Below are 20,736 nucleotides of genomic sequence, written 5' to 3'. Positions count from 1 at the left end.
GAACCATGAACAATGAATGAACATGCACCTGTGGAACGGTCGTTAAGACACTAACAGCTTACAGACAGTAGGCAATTAAGGTCACAGTTATGAAAGGACACTAAAGAGGCCTTTCTACTGACTCTGAAAAACATCAAAAGAAAGATGCCCAGGGTCCCTGCTCATCTGCGTGAACGTGCCTTAGGCATGCTGCAAGGAGGCATGAGGACTGCAGATGTGGCCAGGGCAATAAATTGCAATGTCCGTACTGTGAGACGCCTAAGACAGCGCTACAGGGAGACAGGACGGACAGTTGATCATCCTCGCAGTGGCAGATCACGTGTAACAAAACCTGCACAGGATCGGTACATCTGACCATCACACCTGCGGGACAGGTACAGGATGGCAACAACAACTGCCCGAGTTACACCAGGAACGCACAATCCCTCCATCAGTGCTCAGACTGTCCGCAATAGGCTGAGAGAGGCTGGACTGAGAGTTTGTAGGCCTGTTGTAAGGCCGGTCCTCACCAGACATCACCGGCAACAAAGTCGCCTATGGGCACAAACCCACCGTCGCTGGACCAGACAGGACTGGCAAAAAGTGCTCTTCACTGACGAGTTGCGGTTTTGTCTCACCAGGGGTGGTGGTCGGATTCGCGTTTATCGTCAAAAGAATGAGCGTTACACCGAGGCCTGTACTCTGGAGCGGGATCGATTTGGAGGTGGAGGGTCCGTCATGGTCTGGGGTGGTGTCTCACAGCATCATCAGACTGAGCTTGTTGTCATTGCAGGCAATCTCAACGCTGTGCGTTACAGGGAAGACATCCTCCTCCCTCATGTGGTACCCTTCCTGCAGGCTCATCCTGACATGACCCTCCAGCATGACAATGCCACCATCCATACTGCTCGTTCTGTGCTTGATTTAACTGCAAGACAGGAATGTCAGTGTTCTTCCATAGCCAGCAAAGAGCCCGGATTTCAATCCCATTGAGCAGGTCTGGGACCTGTTGGATCGAAGGGTGAAGGCTAGGGCCATTCCCCCCAGAAATGTCCGGGGACTTGCAGGTGCCTTGGTGCAAGAGTGGGGTAACATCTCACATCAAGAACTGGCAAATCTGGTGCAGTCCATGAGGAGGACATGCACTGCAGTAGTTAATGCAGCTGGTGGCCACGCCAGATACTGACGGTTACTTTTGATTTTGACCCCCCCTTTGTTCAGGGACACATTATTCCATTTCTGTTAGTCACATGTCTGTGGAACTTGTTCAGTTTATGTCTCAGTTGTTGAATCTTGTTATGTTCATACAAATATTTACACATGTTAAGCTTGCTGAAAATGAACACAGTTGACAGTGAGAGGACCTTTCTTTTTTTGCTGAGTTTATATGGTGAGCTGTAATGGAACAAACATACACTACCGTTCAAAAGTATTGGGTCACTTAGAAATGTCCTTGTTTTTGAAAGAAAAGCAAATTTTTTGTCCATTAAAATAACATCAAATTGATCAGAAATACAGTGTAGACATTGTGAATGATGTAAATGACTATTGTAGCTGGAAACGGCAGATTTTTTAATGGATTATCTACATAGGCGTACAGAGGCCCATTATCAGCAACCATCACTCCTGTGTTCCAATGGCACATTGTGTTAGCTAATCCAAGTTTATCATTTTAAAAGGCTAATTGATCATTAGAAAACCCTTTTGCAATTATGTTATCACAGCTGAAAACTGTTGTTCGGATTAAAGAAGCAATAAAACTGGCCTTCTTTAGACTAGATGAGAATCTGGAGCATCAGCATTTGTGGGTTTGATTACAGCCTCAAAATGGCCAGAAACAAAGACCTTTCTTCTGAAACTCGTGCGTCTATTCTTGTTCTGAGAAATGAAGGCTATTCCATGCGGGAAATTGCCAAGAAACTGAAGATCTCATACAACGCTGTGTACTACTCCCTTCACGAACAGCGCAAACTGGCTCTAACCAGAATAGAAAGAGGAGTGGGAGGCCTCGGTGCACAACTGAGCAAGAGGACAAGTATATTAGAGTGTCTAGTTTGAGAAACATACGCTTCACAAGTCTTCAACTGGCAGCTTCATTAAATAGTACCCGCAAAACACCAGTCTCAACGTCAACGGTGAAGAAGCGAATCCGGGATGCTGGCCTTCTAGGCAGCTGGCCTTCAGACTGGCCAAAAATAAATAAAAGATTAACATGGGCAAAAGAACACAGACACTGGACAGAGGAAGATTGGAAAAAACATGTTATGGACAGACGTATCGTACGTTTTAGGTGTTTGGATCACTAAGAAGAACATTCGTGAGATGCAGAAAAAAATGTAAGATGCTGGAGGAGTGCTTGGCACTATCTGTCAAGCATGGTGGAGGCATTGTGATGGTCTGGGGGTGCTTTGGTGGTGGTAAAGTGGGAGATTTGTACAGGGTTAAAGGGATCTTGAAGAAGGAAGGCTATCACTCCATTTTGCAACGCCATGCCATACCCTGTGGACGGCACTTAATTGGAGCCAATTTCCTCCTACAACAGGACAATGACCCAAAGCACAGCTCCAAACTATGCAATAACTATTTAGAGAAGAAGCAGTAAGCTGGTATTCTGTCTATAATGGAGTGGCCAGCACAGTCACCGGATCTCAATCCTATTGAGCTGTTGTGGGAGCAGCTTGACCGTATGGTAGGTAAGAGGTGCCCATCAAGCCAATCCAACTTGTGGGAGGTACTTCAGGAAGCGTGGGTTGAAATCTCTTCAGATTACCTCAACAAATTGACAACTAGACTGCCAAAGGTCTGCAAGGCTGTAATTGCTGCAAATGGAGGATTCTTTTGAAGGACACAATTATTATTTCAATTAAAAATCATTATTTATAACCTTTGCCTTGCAAAAGTATTCATCCCCCCTGGCGTTTTTCCTATTTTGTTACATTACAACCTGTAATTTAAATTGATTTTTATTTGGATTTCATGTAATGGACATAGACAAAATAGTCCAAATTGGTGAAGTGAAATGAAAAAATTACTTGTTTCAAAAGATTCTGGAGGGAAAAAAAACGGAAAAGTGGTGCATGCTATGAAGCTCCTAAATAAGATCTGGTGCAACCAATTACCTTCAGAAGTCACATAATTAGTTAAATAAAGTCCACCTGTGTGCAATCTAATTGTCACATGATCTGTCACATGATCTCAGTATATATACCTGTTCTGAAAGGCACCAGAGTCTGCAACACCACTAAGCAAGAGGCACCACCAAGCAAGCGGCACCATGAAGACCAAGGAGCTCTCCAAACAGATCAGGGACAAAGTTGTGAAGAAGTACAGATCAGGGTTGGGTTATAAAAAAATATCCGAAACTTTGAATATCCCATGGAGCACCACTAAATCCATTATTAAAAAATGGAAAGAATATGGCACCACAACAAACCTGCCAAGAGAGGGCCGCCCACCAAAACTCACGGACCAGGCAAGGAGGGCATTAATCAGAGAGGCAACAAAGAGACCAAAGATAACCCTGAAGGAGCTGCAAAGCTTCACATTGGAGATTGGGGTATCTGTCCATAGACCACTTCAAGCAGAGCTGGGCTTTACGGAAGAGTGTCCAGAAAAAAAGCCATTGCTTAAAGAAAGAAAAAAAGCAAACACTTTTGGTGTTCGCCAAAAGGCATGTGGGAGACTCCCCAAACATATGGAAGAAGGTACTCTGGTCAGATGAGACTAAAATTGAGCTTTTTGGCCATCAAGGAAAATGCTATGTCTGGCGCAAACCCAACACCTCTCATCCCCCCGAGAATACCATCCCCACAGTGAAACATGTTGGTGGCAGCATCATGCTGTGGGCATGTTTTTCATTGGCAGGGACTTTGAAACTGGTCAGAATTGAAGGAATGATGGATGGCGCTAAATACAGGGAAATTCTTGAGGGAAACCTGTTTGTCTTCCAGAGATTTGAGACTGGGACAGAGTTTCACCTTCCAGCAGGACAATGACCCTAAGCATACTGCTAAAGCAACAGGGGAAACATTTAAATGTCTTGGAATGGCCTAGTCAAAGCTCAGACCTCAATCCATTTGAGAATCTGTGGAATGACTTAAAGATTGCTGTATACCAGCGGAACCCATCCAACTTGAAGGAGCTGGAGCAGTTTTGCCTTGAAGAATGGGCAAAAATCCCAGGGGTTAGGTGTGCCAAGCTTATAGAAACATACCCCAAGAGACTTGCAGCTGTAATTGCCACAAAATTCTACAAAGTATTGACTTTGGGGGGGGGGGGTGAATAGTTATGCACGCTCAAGTTTTCGTTTTTTTGTCTTATTTCTGGGTTGTTTCACAATAAAAAATATTTTGCATCTTCAAAGTGGTAGGCATGTTGTGTAAATCAAATGATACAACCCCCCCCAAAAAAAATCAATTTTAATTCCAGGTTGTAAGGCAACAAATAGGAAAAATGCCAAGGGGGTGAATACTTTCGCAAGCCACTGTACTTCCTATTCATTTTGCAACTCATTTCATGTATGTTTTCATGGAAACAAGGACATTTCTAAGTGACCCCAAACTTTTGAACGCTAGTGTATGTTCTGTTCTTTTATCTACGTATAGTATGTGTGCTTGCTACTGTTGCATGCAACAAGTGTGAATTTGCCGTTTTACTTTTACACATCTCAAATATCAAGTGTTTTTTGTGTGTTTGTTTTTTTACACATGATCATTACTTGTTTCTCATGACTTGTTTCTCAAATCCACTTTTCTATTTCCTCACAATGTCTATTGCAAAACAAATGGAAATATTTTTGAATTCACATGTGAGAAAATCTTAAAATGTCATACCATTCATTTCATTTCTGTGAAATTTCGCACTCAATCATGTTATGCACATTCTCTCAAATATTATTTCTAACAATTTCATACCTTTCCCATTTCATCTTAACTTTCCCATGTTTTTTGTTTTATTTATTTCCTCATCTGTGGTACTACATGTATCTGGAACCTAAATGGGTTCTTTGGCTGTCCCCATAAAATAATCCTTTGAATAACCGTTTTTGGTTCCAGATAGAACTCTTTCCACAGAGGGTTCTACATGGAACCCAAAAGGGTTTTACCTGGAACCAAGGTTTCTCCTTTGGGGACAGCCGAATAACCTTTTTGGAATCTTTTTTCTAAGAGTGTAGTATTTGATGAGCCCTTTATCTATGCCCAGGAGTTTCCTCAAAACAATGATATTGAGGTGGAGTTGTTGTATGCAAATAAATGTGAACATCCACATTTTCACATTGAAATGATGGGCTTAATAACAACAGTTGAAAACATACTGTATCTCACTACCAACATACTGTACGTTTAAAAAGGTATTTGTCAGTGTTCTCTAGTGGTACAATATTGGAACAACACCCTGATCGCAACATGACCTTGTGGTTGTTGTACAACAGTGGCTTTTGCAATGAAACCTTCCAATGACCAATGAAAGCCATGATTGCTTTGACTTGAATGGTAAATGAGGAATCCATTTGACTTTCTGTCCCCTTTGTGTTTTCATTTCATCATTCTTTTTTATCACTCATTTGCTTTCAACCATTTCACCCTGTTTTTTCTTTCGGCCACCCTCTGTCTCTCTGGCATTGCTTGGGTTGACCAGTCCATCCGCTGCAGCCTTTAATGTTGGATACGTGTTATTTTCATTATTTAGTCCCGAACCCCATGTCCCCATCCAAATCAGTGAGCCGACACAGCACCCCCAGTGAGACGGGAAGTCAGGACTCAGCCGATGGGGCCGCAGTCGGCAGGTAGGCAGCCATCTTGTTTATATGATTGTTAATATACTTTATTATAACATATGGTTGAGTGGGAGTTACTGACCCAGACTAGGACCAGGGCAAGCGCAACTGGAATATTGCTGAGATGATAATATAATGAGTATGATGCTTATCATCCAATACATCAGGGATGTTCTCTGAAAGATTATCATTGACTGTTTAGATTCAGTAGTAATACATTTGTTTTTGTTTTCAAAGCAACTTTTAGATTCTTGTTTGTAATGAAAAGCACTATATCAAATCAATATATTATTATTACTGTAGTATTACTGTAGTATTACTATAGTATTTCTGTAGTATTCTATTGGCCCTTTGGCTGTGTCCCCTGGCTTAAAGGAGTGCTACATGAAAAATGCATCATATGATGCATCAAGGCAAGTCTTTGCTCAACAAAAAGTGATTTTTACCTTGACTGCTGACATGCACCATTTTGGGAGATTGTATTTGGACTAATGGTCAAACATTTGTTAGAGTAATATTCCTTTAATGAAATGGTGGTTGTAGTTAAGTGACAAAACACTATAAGCATACAGTTTATCTATGCTTCTAGCTCTCTCACATATCTCTCTTTGTCTCTTTGTATGGGATTTGCAGGTATAGGTAAGGACCAATGTCAGTGAGCGTTGTTGTTGGATGTTGTGTCTTGTAGCTGTGGGGTTTGATACACTCTGTTTACTGTCATTTATCTCATTCTATCATGACATAAGCACAACTCGCAAAATAACATTTAATCTCTAAACTGTGTGATGTGAATATCAATCAGACTCAGATTTGATTTACCATATCAAAACTCTCCCAAGTTACTTTAGTTTTAAGGTATTTTAAGCCCCAATCCAAATTTTTTGGGAAAGATAGTTCTTTAAATGGATAACTTTTCAGAGAGCATCCTTGGTGAGCCACAAAATGTCCTGTACATGCTAGAATGCTCTGTAGATATCAACTTGATGCACATAATTCAACTCTCACTTCTCTGAAGAACATAGCCTCCAGGCTATGTTTCCAGGCGTCATGCTGTGGTACTGCTGCAAACCATGTGTCATACATGCTTATGTGTCATCATACAGTAGCTGACGTTCATCTCATTCTCACACACCAAACCAGCACTGATGACTAAATGCGACTGTGTGCTGTCCGGTCCAATTGTGTGTACTGAATCAGATATCTGACACTGAGAAGGACCCCCAGAACCTCAATAGAGTACAATCCGCCTCAAGAATTGAACTCTATTGTCCCCATCAGGCATGGTGTGTTGGTCATCGTGACGGTGTCCCATGTTGAGTGTGTTCATTTATGACTGTGTCCCCTCTCAGGTCAGGGTTGTCTGGCGTTAGTAAGCATCAGGCACAGGCTCAGAGCGACAGGTAAGCATTTTCTACTCAGAGCAAGGAATGCTCAAGCCTAAGTCTTTCGCCCACAGACAGGACACAAACAGACAGACAGACAGACACAGTGATACAGATAGACAGTGAATGTTATGGCAGGTGTGTTTCTGTCAGGCATAAAAAGCTACAAAGGGTTGTTCTTTCCCTCTTGGGTGACTGCTGCCTGACACCTGCTGTTTCCCTAAACCACTGGCTTGAAAGATTTCCACTCGCATGATTCAATAGAAGTCATTTCTCTGTGACAGATCTGACAAAACAGTCTTTTAGGGTGTCATCCCAGTTAAGACAGTCGGGACGAGTGACGCAGTTGACGCTTTACCGCGCTCTACTAGCATTGTGCATCTGTTAAAGTGGTAATGGGCATGTTCACCATTCCTGAAAGGTACCATTGAGAAGTTTAGCGGGTCAAAAATGCTAGCTACCCTGTCACAATTTGCACTTTGGGAGATGACTTTAGAGAAAGCTCCAGTTTGTTTATAAGCCACCCTGAATGATTGCCCCACAAACAAAAGCAAGCACAGCTTTATCACTAAGCATATACTGTATAAACAGAATATATTCTTAATACATGACATGTGGGTGTTCTATATGTCATAGAACTGCTTTCATACAGTATACTGAATGTGATTGTGTACATGTATTGTGACTTGTGTATACTGTATGTGAAGATGCATACATTGTGTGCTGGTTCAATGTCCTGTATTGTTGGCACAAACTGGCATATATGAAATATGGAAATACAACATATGTTTGTAAAGCTATATATATGAAAGATGTAAATACAACGTATCTGTTTGTAAAGCTATATATATGAAAGATGTAAATACAACGTATCTGTTTGTAAAGCTATATATATGAAATATGTAAATACAACATATCTGTTTGTAAAGCTATATATATGAAAGATGTAAAAACAACATATCTGTTTGTTAAGCTATATATATGAAAGATGGAAATACAACATATCTGTTTGTAAAGCTATATATATGAAAGATGGAAAAACAACATATCTGTTTGTTAAGCTACTGTATATATTTATGAAAGATGGAAATACAACATCTGCTTGTAAAATTATATATATGAAAGATGGAAATACAACATATCTGTTTGTAAAGCTCTATATATCTGTTTGTGAAGCTATATACAGTACCAGTCAAAAGTTTGGACACACCTACTCATTCAAGGGTTTTTCTTTATTTGTACCTTTTTCTACATTGTAGAATAATAGTGAAGACATCAAAACTATGAAATAACACATATGGAAACATGTAGTAACCAAAAAACTATTAAACTAATCAAAATATATTTTAGATTTTAGATTCTTCAAAGGAGACACCCCAACTGACATTTACTCCTGAGGTGCTGACTTGTTGCACCCTCGACAACTACTGTGATTATTATTATTTGACCATGCTGGTCATTTATGAACATTTGAACATCTTGGCCATGTTCTGTTATAATCTCCACCCGGCACAGCCAGAAGAGGACTGGCCACCCCTCATAGCCTGGTTCCTCTCTAGGTTTCTTCCTAGGTTTGGGCCTTTCTAGGGAGTTTTTCCTAGCCACCGTGCTTCTACACCTGCATTGCTTTCTGTTTGGGGTTTTAGGCTGGGTTTCTGTACAACACTTTGAGATATCAGCTGATGTAAGAAGAGCTATATAAATACATTTGATTTGATTTGATGACAGCTTTGCACACTCTTGGCATTCTCTCAACCAGCTTCACCTGAAATGCTTTTCTGACAGTCTTGAAGAGTTACCACGTATGCTGAGCACTTGTTGGCTGCTTTTCCTTCACTCTGCGGTCCAACTCATCCCAAACCATCTCAATTGGGTTGAGCTCGGGTGATTGTGGAGGCCAGGTCATCTGATGCCGCACTCCATCACTCTCCTTCTTGGTCAAATAGCCCTTACTCAGCCTGGAGGTGTGTTGGGTCATTATCCTGTTGAAAAACAAATGATAGTTCCACTAAGCGCCAACCAGATGGTATGGCGTAGCGCTGCAGAATGCTGTGGTAGCCATGCTGGTTAAGTGTGCCTTGAATTCTAAATAAATCTCAGACAGTGTCACCAGCAAAGCACCCCCACACCATCACACCTCCTCCTCCATGCTTCACGGTGGGAACCACACATGCGGAGATCATCCGTTCACCTACTCTGCTTCTCACAAAGACACGGCGTGTGGAACCAAAAATCTCAAATTTGGACTCATCAGATCAAAGGACAGATTTCCACCAGTCTAATGTCCATTGCTCGTGTTTCTTGGCCCAAGCAAGTATCTTCTTCTTAGTGGTCTCCTTTAGTAGTGGTTTCTTTGCAGCAATTCGACCATGAAGGCCTGATTCACACAGTCTCCTCTGAACAGTTGATGTTGAGATGTGTTTGTTACTTGAACTCTGTGGAGCATTTATTTGCGCTGCAATTTCTGAGGCTGGTAACTCTAATGAACGTATCCTCTGCAGCAGAGGTAACTCTGGATCTTCCTTTCCTGTGGCGGTCCTGATGAGAGTCAAATCAAATCAAATTTATTTTATATAGCCCTTCGTACATCAGCTAATATCTCGAAGTGCTGTACAGAAACCCAGCCTAAAACCCCAAACAGCAAGCAATGCAGGTGTAGAAGCACGGTGGCTAGGAAAAACTCCCTAGAAAGGCCAAAACCTAGGAAGAAACCTAGAGAGGAACCAGGCTATGAGGGGTGGCCAGTCCTCTTCTGGCTGTGCCGGGTGGAGATTATAACAGAACATGGCCAAGATGTTCAAATGTTCATAAATGACCAGCATGGTCAAATAACAATAATCACAGAAGTTATCGAGGGTGTAGCAAGTCAGCACCTCAGGAGTAAATGTCAGTTGGCTTTTCATAGCCGATCATTAAGAGTATCTCTACCGCTCCTGCGGTCTCTAGAGAGTTGAAAACAGCAGGTCTGGGACAGGTAGCACGTCCGGTGGACAGGTCAGGGTTCCATAGCCGCAGGCAGAACAGTTGAAACTGGAACAGCAGCAAGGCCAGGTGGACTGGGGACAGCAAGGAGTCATCATGCCCGGTAGTCCTGACGCATGGTCCTAGGGCTCAGGTCCTCCGAGAGAGAGAAAGAAAGAGAGGAGAGAATTAGAGAGAGCATACTTAAATTCACACAGGACACCGGATAAGACAGGAGAAGTACTCCAGATATTACAAACTGACCCTAGCCCCCCGACACATAAACTATTGCAGCATAAATACTGGAGGCTGTGACAGGAGGGGTCAGGAGACACTGTGGCCCCATCCGATGATACTCCCGGACAGGGCCAAACAGGAAGGATATAACCCCACCCACTTTGCCAAAGCACAGCCCCCGCACCACTAGAGGGATATCTTCAACCACCAACTTACCATCCTGAGACAAGGCCGAGTACAGCCCACAAAGATCTCCGCCACGGCACAAACCAAGGGGGGGCTCCAACCCAGAGTCAGTTTCACCATAGCGCTTGATGGTTTTTGCGACTGCACTTAAAGAAACTTTCAAAGTTCTTGAAATGTTCCGTATTGACCGACCTTCATGTCTTAAAGTAATGATGGACTGTCGTTTCTCTTTGCTTATTTGAGCTGTTCTTGCCATAATATGGACTTGGTCTGTTAACAAATAGGGCTATCTTCTGTATAACACCCCTACCTTGTCACAACACAACTGATTGGCTCAAACACATTAAGAAGGAAAGAAATTCCACAAATTAACTTTTAACCAGGCACACCTGTTAATTGAAATGCATTCCAGGTGACTACCTCATGAAGCTGGTTGAGAGAATGCCAAGAGTGTGCAAAGCTGTCACCAAGGCAAAGGGTGGCTACTTTGAAGAATCTTAAATATAGAATATATTTTGATTTGTGTAACACTTTTTTGGTTACTACATGATTCCAAGTGTGTTATTTCATAGTTGTTATGTATTCACTATTATTCTACAAGGTAGAAAATAGTAAAAGTAAAGAAAAACCCTGGAATGAGTAGGTGTTTCCAAACTTCTGACTGGTAGTGAATATGAAAGACGGAAACACAACATATCTAGTTGTAAAGCTTCTGCACTATGTTTCTGCACATAATGCACTATGTTGCATTATGTTGCATTAGGTTGCATTATGTTGCATTATGTTGCATTATGTTGCATTTTGTCCAACATAAGAGAGATCATTTTATATTGGTCCAAACCATTTGGATTTTGAAGAACAGATAAATCATATTTCTATACATATTTCTATACATAGTTTTTAAACCATTTTCATATTACCATGGCATTTTGTACAAATATTGTACATTGTCCCACCATAATTTCATATTCATCAAATAGATCTTCTGATATTTTACCAAGAATCTATAACAGGAAGATAGATACTAGATACATGTTAAAACCTAAACATTTTCCACATTGAATTACCCAACTGTTATGTCCCCAATAAGTCATTATGTTTGTCCTGTATGTCTCAGTGCCCTTGCATGTGTATTTGTGTCTAAAGTTATTCTGTTAGGCATGTGCGTGTGTGTGTGCACGCGTGTGCAAGTGTGTGTGAAGGTGTGGTAAGTTTCAATTCTGTTCCAATTCAGTCAATAAAGGAATCAATTTAAATTCCAAATCAAGAATGGAAAAATCCTAATTGAAAAGAGGATTTGGAATCTCAAGTAATCTCCTGATTCAACAGAATTGAAATTAACGGAAATGTACCCCAACCCAGCTCAGTATGTGTTTATCTGTGGGTTACTGCTGTGGCTCACCTCCTAACCTGGCATGTGTTTTCCCTCCCTCCATTGCGCCCCCTGCTGCCCACCCGAGGACCCTGCAGTGGGACACTGACCCCTCTGTTCTGCAGCTGCAGGATGACTCCGAGCTAGGGTACATACCGGTTCCTCTCCTCTCTTTCCTTCCCTTTTTCCTTCTCTCTATCCTTACTCCTCTTGGGGCAGTGTGTGGTTCAATCAGAGAAGGGCTGTCTGAACACCAGGGGTGTATTCAGAGATGTGAAACAAGCAGATAGAAATACCATGAATAGAGCTGACTTGAGTCCTTACTCTACATGTCAGATTGACATGGCTGTTCTACGCAATATATTTATATCTGACAGTCCCACAACATTATGCCCTACTGAATTAAGCCCTGATGAGGTACTGCAGACGCGAAGGACTGAATCACCATATTAAATGTCTCAGTGTTTTATGCATGAATGTACCAGTGTGTGTGTGTGTGTGTGTGTGTACCGGTGTGTGTGTGTGTGTGTACCGGTGTGTGTGTGTTGGTCAGCAGTGCTGAAGTGTGTAGCATGATGTACTACAGTACCCATAGTGCTCTGTGACCCACTACTTCCTGTCTCACTCCATCCAGGCGCAGGATGCATAGACTGGGGGCGTCTAAGATCACACAGGTGGACTTCCTACCCAGAGAGGTGGTGTCGTACTGCAAAGAGACGCAGACGCCCATCACTGGTACTACCCATCTGTCTGAGGGTGAGTGTGTAAGGTGTGCATGCGTGTGTGTGTGTGTGAGTATTTTATAATCGACATAACACAGCACTATCGTTCTCTCGATTTCTCCCTCTTTACAACATACCCTCTAAAAAAAACTAGAAAAACAACACATACTCTACAGTTGAACCCTTTTCATATTTTTTATGATTACATTAAAACCATGTGAAAACAGAGAAGGCCACATTGATCTGATTGCCATTACTGTCAGATGGGCTGTAGGCCTTACTGCCTGGCTTGATCCACAGTCTGTAAACCTGTAGTGATTTATATCCATTTCACCGACACAGCCCTCCATTTGCTGAGAGAGGGAAGGAGAAGAAAATGAGAAAGAGCAGAGAGTGAATGAAAGACAAGGAGAGAGAGAGCAGGAGGAGGCTTTTTTAAAAAGAGATGCCTGCCTGCTTGTCTTTACTCTAGCTGCCTGGAATCAGAGAGAACAGACACCGCATTGACTCCCAGCTCTAAGTAGATGCAGAGTGACTGTCTGGGGGTAATACAAGATGGCTGCCGCTGTCAGAGGAGAGGAGCATCACCTGGACTGGTGGCTGTATCTGTCTCTCTCTGCGTCTCTGTCTGTCTCATCAGACTAAATTAGAACTGAGACACTACATTTGGATGCTGTTTAGTCTGGATTTGGTTTGAAAGAAAATGTTTTGGAATATTTGGTACATTTAATGTGAAATTGGTCAATTTAATTTAATTATACTTGTTTGATAAAGTGTTAACCTTTTACTGCGGTGGGCTAATTCAGGGCCAAGGCGTAGTGGGTGCGTAGTGGGTGCGGAGTCAGGTGCAGGAGGCAGAAAGTTCGGAATAGAGCTTTAATCAGCACCGGGCAAAATAGTATATACAATGAAACTGAGCGTCATAAAACAAATGCCCAAAACAGGAACCAAACCAAGATTGCACTACCACACATACAAAGTGGGAATAATCAAGCCCGCACGAAGAGCAGGCGGGCCTACCGACTTAAATAGCCAAACTAAAAGTCTAAACAAGAAACAGGTGAAACAAATCAGACCAAACCAACAGAAAAGGGAAAAATGGATTCGTGGCAGCTAGGCCGGTGAGGACGACCGCCGAGCACCACCCGCACAGGAAGGGGAGCCACCTTCGGTAGGAGTCGTGACAGTACCCCCCCCCCCCCCCCCGACGCGCGGCTCCCGCAGCACGCCGACACCGGCCTCGAGGACAACCCGGAGGACGAGGCACAGGGCGATCCGGATGGGGGCGATGAAAAACCCTCAACATTGACGGATCCAAGATGTCCCCCACCGGTACCCAGCACCTCTCCTCCGGACCGTACCCCTCCCAGTCCACGAGGTACTGCAGGCCCCTCACCCGGCGTCTCGAGTCCAGAATAGCACGTACTGTGTACGCCGGGGACCCCTCGATGTCCAGAGGGAGCGGAGGGACCTCCGGCACCTCACCGTCCTGCAGGGGACCAGCTACCACCGGCCTGAGGAGAGACACATGAAACGAGGGGTTAATACGATAATAGGAAGGGAGTTGTAATCTATAACACACCTCGTTTATCCTCCTCAGGACTTTGAAGGGCCCCAGACACTGCGGCCCCAGCTTCCAGCAGGGCAAGCGGAGGGGTAGGTTTCGTGTCGAGAGCCAGACCCTGTCCCCCGGTACGAACACGGGGGCCTCACTGCAGTGGCGGTCAGCGCTCCTCTTCTGCCGTCCACCTGTCCATTACTCTCGGGGTGATAACCAGAGGTCAAGCTGACCGAGACCCCCAGACGTTCCATAAACGCCCTCCACACTCGGGACGTGAATTGGGGACCCCGATCAGAGACGATGTCCTCCGGCACCCAGTAGTGCTGGAAGACGTGGGTAAATAGAGCCTCCGCAGTCTGTAGGGTCGTAGGGAGACCGGGCAACGGGAGGAGACGGCAGGACTTAGAAAACCGATCCACAACAACCAGAACCGTGGTGTTCCCCTGAGACGGGGGAAGATCGGTAAGGAAGTCTACCGACAGGTGAGACCACGGCCGTTGTGGAACGGGGAGGGGCTGTAACTTCCCTCTAGGAAGGTGCCTAGTAGCCTTACTCTGGGCGCACACCGAACAGGAAGAGAAATAGAACCTAACGTAATGGGAGCCGCTACCTGGCCAAAACCCCGGATAAATCTCCGGTAGTAATTGGCAAACCCTAAAAACCGCTGCACCTCCTTGGAGTCGGCCAATTACGCATGGCCTTAACGCGGTCACACTCTATAACCACCCCCGAGGTGGAAATGTGATAACCCAGGAAGGAGACGGCTCTTTTGGAGAACACACACTTCTCAGCCTTGACATATAGGTCATGCTCCAGCAATCTCCCAAGCACTTTGCGCACCAGAGACACATGCGCGGCGCGTGTGGCGGAATAGATCAGGATATCATCGACATATACAACCACGCCCTGCCCGTGCAGGTCCCTGAGAATCTTGTCTACAAAGGATTGAAAGATGGCTGGAGCATTCTTTAACCCATACGGCATGACGAGGTACTCATAATGGCCCGATGTGGTACTGAACGCGGTTTTCAACTCGTCTCCATCCCGAATACGCACCAGATTATACGCGCTCCTGAGGTCCAGTTTCGTGAAAAACCGCGCCCCGTGAAATGATTCCACCGCCGTAGCGATGAGAGGTAGCGGGTAATTAAACCCCACCGTGATGGAATTGAGACCTCTATAATCAATACACGGACGCAAACCTCCCTACTTTTTTTTTCACAAAAAAGAAACTCGAGGAGTTTCTCCAACGTCTCCTCCTGTGACAATGGGTACACGTGACTCTTGGGAAGCGCAGCATTTACCTGGAGGTTTATCGCACAATCCCCCTGTCGATGAGGTGGTAATTTAGTCGCCCTCTTCTTACAGAAAGCGATAGCCAAATCGGCATATTCAGGGGGAATGAGCACAGTGGAAACCTGGTCTGGACTCTCCACCGAAGTGGCACCAATGGAAACTCCCATACACCTACCTGAACACTCCTCTGACCACCCCTGAAGAACCCCCTGTCTCCAGGAAATCCTGGGATTGTGACTGGCCAGCCAAGGAACCCCCAGCACCACTGAAAACGCAGGTGAATCGATAATGAAGAGACTAATCCGCTCCCTATGATCCCCCTGCGTCACCATGTCCAGTGGAACCGTGGCCTCCCTGACCAGCCCTGACCCTAATGGCCGGCTATCTAGGGAGTGCACGGGGAAGGGGGGATCTATCGGCACCAACGGAATTCCCAGCTTGAGGGCGAGTCAACGATCCATAAAGTTCCCAGCTGCACCTGAATCGACTAGCGCCTTATGCTGGGAAGAGGGGGAAAAATCAAGGAAAAAATGTATACAAACATGTGACCTACAGGGGGCTCTGGGTGAGTTTGATGCTGACTCACCTGGGGTGACCGAGAAGTGTTCTGCCTGCCCTCTCGACTCCCAGAAGGACTCCTCCAGCACCGGTCGGCCGTGTGTCCTCTCCGACCACAGCTGGTGCAGGAGGAGCCTCCGTCTTAAACAAAGCTACTTTGAAACAAATTATACACCTCACACACATGGTTATGGGCTTAAAAAAAAGAAGACACCTCTTCCATGTCAGATATAGAGTTGAAATGTATTACATTTAGATTTTGCGTCTTAATATTACACTTTATATACATCACAGAAGACTGAAATATAAAAAAAACGCTTGATATAGAAACACTGGATTTTCAGCGTTTTTTTAAACATAATGTTTATTGATGATGAAATTATGAAAAATATGAATAACATTCCACCCATGAGGCCAAAGAGGGTGCTTTTGGTCATTGACTGCAGGAAAGGGCTACTTTGTTATAGATATAATTTTTCATTCTCAGCACAGTATTAATGTGGCTAGGGATTCAGGAAATTATTGGCTTCCACATAATTCCACATTCACAACTAAAGAATTTGGTTTAGCTAATGCTTTGTGACCTGTTTCCCTTAGTGTGTTCCAACTGCTACTTTACCGTTATTATTAACATGTGCTGGGATATAATACTCAACCAAATCATTTTTTTTTTTTTTAATATATGGAGTCCACAGGAGGAGTCCAAAAAACGATATAAAATGCAGATGGTTGGAGAGAGACAGAGAGAAAGAGAGAGAGAGAGAAAGTGGGAGAGAGAGAAAGAAAGAGTGAGAGAGAGATACTGTAGAAAGAAAGAGAGAGAGAAAGAGACAGAGAAAGAGAGAGAGAAAGTGGGAGAGAGAAAGAGACAGAGAGAGAGAAAGAGACAGAGAAAGAGAGAGAAAGAGGTTGAGAGAGAGCGCCAAACATATCCATATGGACCAAGCCAATAACAATGCCAGCATAGTATTTGTATAACACTGTGTGGTAGCTAGCCATAATGTAAAGCATCGATTCTATCCCACTTATTTGCTCTGTTCTGGTCCTCCTTACCATCAAGCACTTGGGTCTGTACAGAAATGACAGTTACTGTAAGTGTAGTATTGTCTCACAAAATGGAACCTCATGTCATTCTCTGCATGGAATCTGAGAGTGTTCTTTTTTCTCTCCTCCTTCCTCTTTCCCCTTCCCTCCTTTCCCCTTCTCCCACCATCTTCTCCTGGCTCCTTGATCCCTCTGTTGGCTCCAGCTGGTGACCATGTGATCTCAGACTTCCTGTCATTATAATTGATGTGTTTTTATTCTTTCCACTTCCTTGAAGCCTGATCAGAATTAAAATGGCTGTTTGGAATTTCCTGTCAAAGGCGGGGTCATTTATTCAGCAAGTGCAACCCCTGACAACCCCTTTGATTGGCCGTTGCCCTTAGCGATGCAAGCTCCATGCAGTTTGTTTTCTTCTCCTCTCTTCTCCAACCCCCTCTGACCCCCACTCCCCACCTCTGGTCTGAGTTTTGAGAAAGGTGGAGGTGTGTGTGTTTATGTATACTGAACAAAAATATGAACGCAACATGCAACAATTTCAAAGATTTTACTTAGTTACAGTTCATTTAAGGAAATCGAATCTACTGATTTCACTTGACTGAGAATACAGATATGCATCTGTTGGTCACAGATACCTTATCATGGTGAGACATGATGAACGGCGGCAGAGGAATGGCACGACAATGGGCCTCAGGATCTCCTCACGGTATCTATGCATTCAAATTGCTATCGATAAAATGCAATTGTGTTTATTGTCAGTAGCTTATGCCTGGTCATACCATAACCCCACCGCCACCGTGGGGCACTCTGTTCACAGCACAAGTGGCCTGTGGTTGTGAGGCCGGTTGGTTGTACTGCCAAATTCTCTAAAACGATATTGGAGGCGGCTTATGGTAGAGAAATTATAATTCAATTATCTGGCAACAGCTCTGGTGGACATTCCTGCAGTCAGCATGCCAACTGCATGCTCCCTCAAAACTTGAGACATTTGTGGCATTGTGTTGTGTGACAAAAATGCACATTTTAGAGTGGCCTTTTATTGTCCCCAGCACAAGGTGCACCTGTGTAATGATCATGCTGTTTAATCAGCTTCTTGATATGCCACACCTGTCAGATGGCTGGATTATCTTGGCAAAGGAGAAATGCTCACTAACAGGGATATAAACAAATGTGTGTGCAAAATTTGAGCTAAATAAGCTTTTTGTGCGTATGGAACATTTCTGGGATCTTATATTTCAGCTCATGAAACATGGGAACAACACTTTACATGTTGCATTTATATTTATGTTCGGTATATGTGTACGTGTGTGTGTGTGTGTGTGTGTGTGTGTGTGTGTGTGTGTGTGTGTGTGTGTGTGTGTGTGTGTGTGTGTGTGCGTGCGTGCGTGCGTGCGTGCGTGCGTGCGTGCGTGCGTGCGTGCGTGCGTGCGTGTGTGAGCTAGCGTAGGTTGTCTGTGTGGAGGTGACCTCAGCCTTAGGAGACCCTGCAGGAAATGTGGGAGGGGTGATGATCTGACTCGGTTTCTCGGGCCACCTGCTACATAACATCCCTCCTGACTGTGTGTTTGTTCAGGCAAAGCCAGGAGCTCCTCCCTCTGATTGGTGAACCTTAACAGACGCGGCACATGTTGGCTGCGTTCTCTGTGGTTAGAACCAGGGTCAGACAGATGCTGCTGGGTCTTGGAACTGGGTTCTGATGTTCTAGGTATGGCAGGGTGGACTACTGGAACGTTTTCAGAATTTGAAAATGATGACTTGACCCCTGGTGCCAAACAGTGGTCGTTCCGAACCATTGCACTGACAGATTAGGCAGGGCTGTCGTTAAGTGTTTTCAGAGCTAGCATACTGTAACGTCTCCCCAAGGAGAATTACAGTGTAAGGGTCCTCATGCTGGTGGGTAAAGTATGATCTGGTCTGGTGGTGCAGAAATTCATTGTTAAGATATTATGCTTATTTTGATGTTTTGGCATATTTCCCTCCTTTTCTTGCCTCCCTCCCTCCCTCCATCTCCCTCCCCCACCCCTATCTCTCTCTCTCCCTCCGTCTTCCGCTCCCTCTCTCTCTCTCTCTCTCTCTCCCTCTCTCTCCCTCTCTCTCTCTCTCTCTCTGCATCCATCTCCCTCTCTCTTTCAATTCAATGTAAGTGCTTTATTGGCATAGGAAACATATGTTTACATTGCTAACGAAAGTGAAATAGATAATAAACAAAAGTGAAATAAACAACAAAAAGGAAGAGTAAACATTACACCCACAAAAGTTCCAAAATAATAAAGACATTTCAAATGTCATATTATGTGCAAATAGTTCAAGTACAAAAGGGAAAATAAATAACCATAAACATGGGTTGTATTTACAATGGCGTTTGTTCTTCACTGGTTTCCCTTTTCTTGAGAAAGTATTCACCCCCCTTGGCTTTTTTCCTATTTTGTTGCCTTACAACCTGGAATTAAAATAGATTTTTGGGGGGTTCGTATCATTTGATTTACACAACATGCCTACCACTTTAAAAATTCAAAATATTTTTTATTGTGAAACAAACAAGAAATAAGACAAAAAACTGAAAACTTGAACGTGCATAACTATTCACCCCTCCAAAGTCAATACTTTGTAGAGCCACCTTTTGCAGCAATTACAGCTGCTAGTATCTTGGGGTATATCTCTATAAGCTTGGCAACATCTAGCCACTGGGATTTTTGCCCATTCTTCAAGGCAAAACTGCTCCAACTCCTTCAAGTTGGATGGGTTCTGCTGGTGTACAGCAATCTTTAAGTCATACCACAGATTCTCAATTGGATTGAGGTCTGGGATTTGACTAGGCCATTCCAAGATATTTAAATGTTTCCCCTTAAACCATTCAAGTATTGCTTTAGCAGTATGCTTAGGGTCATTGTCCTGCTGGAAGGTGAACCTCCGTCCCAGTCTCAAATCTATGGAAGACTGAAACAGGTTTCCCTCAAGAATTTGCCTGTATTTAGTGCCATCCATCATTCCTTAAATTCTGACCAGTTTCCCAGTCTCTGCTGATGAAAAACATCCCCACAGAATGATGCTGCCACAACCATGCTTCACTGTGGGGATGGTATTCTCGGGGTGATGAGAGCTGTTTGGTTTGCTCCTGAAATAGCATTTTCCTTGAAGGCCAAAAAGCTAAATGTTGGTCTCATCTGACCAGAGTACCTTCTTCCATATGTTTGTGGAGTCTCCCACATGCCTTTTGGCGAACACCAAACGTGTTTGCTTATTTTCTTCTTTAAGCAATGGCTTTTTTTCTGGCCACTCTTCCGTAAAGCCCAGCTCTGTGGAGTGTACGGCTTAAGGTGGTCCTTTGGACAGATACTCCAACCTCCGCTATGGAGCTTTGCAGCTCCTTCAGGGTTATCTTTGGTCTCTTTGTTGCCTCTCTGATTAATGCCCTCCTTGCCTGGTCCGTGAGTTTTGGTGGGCGGCCCGCTCTCTCTTGGCAGGTTTATTGTGGTGCCAATTTTTTTTATAATGAATTTAATGGTGCTCCGCGGGATGTTCAAAGTTTCTGATATTTTTTTATAACCCAACCCTGATCTGTTGGATCTGTACTTTAAAATACATTTAAACTCAGTTTAGATCAGTCTTAGGTCAGTTAGGATCACCACTTTATTTTAAGAATGTGAAATGTCAGAATAATAGCA

General features: G+C 43.8%; 1 protein-coding gene across 4 annotated transcripts in view; it reads left to right on the top strand.

Annotated features, from left to right (window-relative positions):
* The window catches only part of LOC139559285 (cytoplasmic dynein 1 intermediate chain 1-like), a 148,381-nt gene that overhangs the window by 2,925 nt on the left and 124,720 nt on the right, over positions 1–20,736 (top strand). The window contains exons 4-7 of one of the 4 annotated variants that reach the window (XM_071375143.1): positions 5,668–5,764; positions 7,105–7,155; positions 11,982–12,041; positions 12,528–12,649. In XM_071375143.1, coding sequence (XP_071231244.1) covers positions 5,668–5,764; positions 7,105–7,155; positions 11,982–12,041; positions 12,528–12,649 — 330 coding nt within the window. Of the gene's footprint in view, positions 1–5,616; positions 5,765–7,104; positions 7,156–11,981; positions 12,042–12,527; positions 12,650–20,736 lie in introns of all 4 variants that reach the window. The other 3 variants (XM_071375142.1, XM_071375146.1, XM_071375145.1) reach the window with 3 other exon arrangements.

Source organism: Salvelinus alpinus, chromosome 29 (assembly GCF_045679555.1).
Source record: "Salvelinus alpinus chromosome 29, SLU_Salpinus.1, whole genome shotgun sequence".
Lineage (NCBI taxonomy): Eukaryota > Metazoa > Chordata > Actinopteri > Salmoniformes > Salmonidae > Salvelinus > Salvelinus alpinus.
The sequence above is the reverse complement of the archived record's forward strand: the minus strand, read 5'-3'. Positions and strand labels throughout refer to the sequence as shown.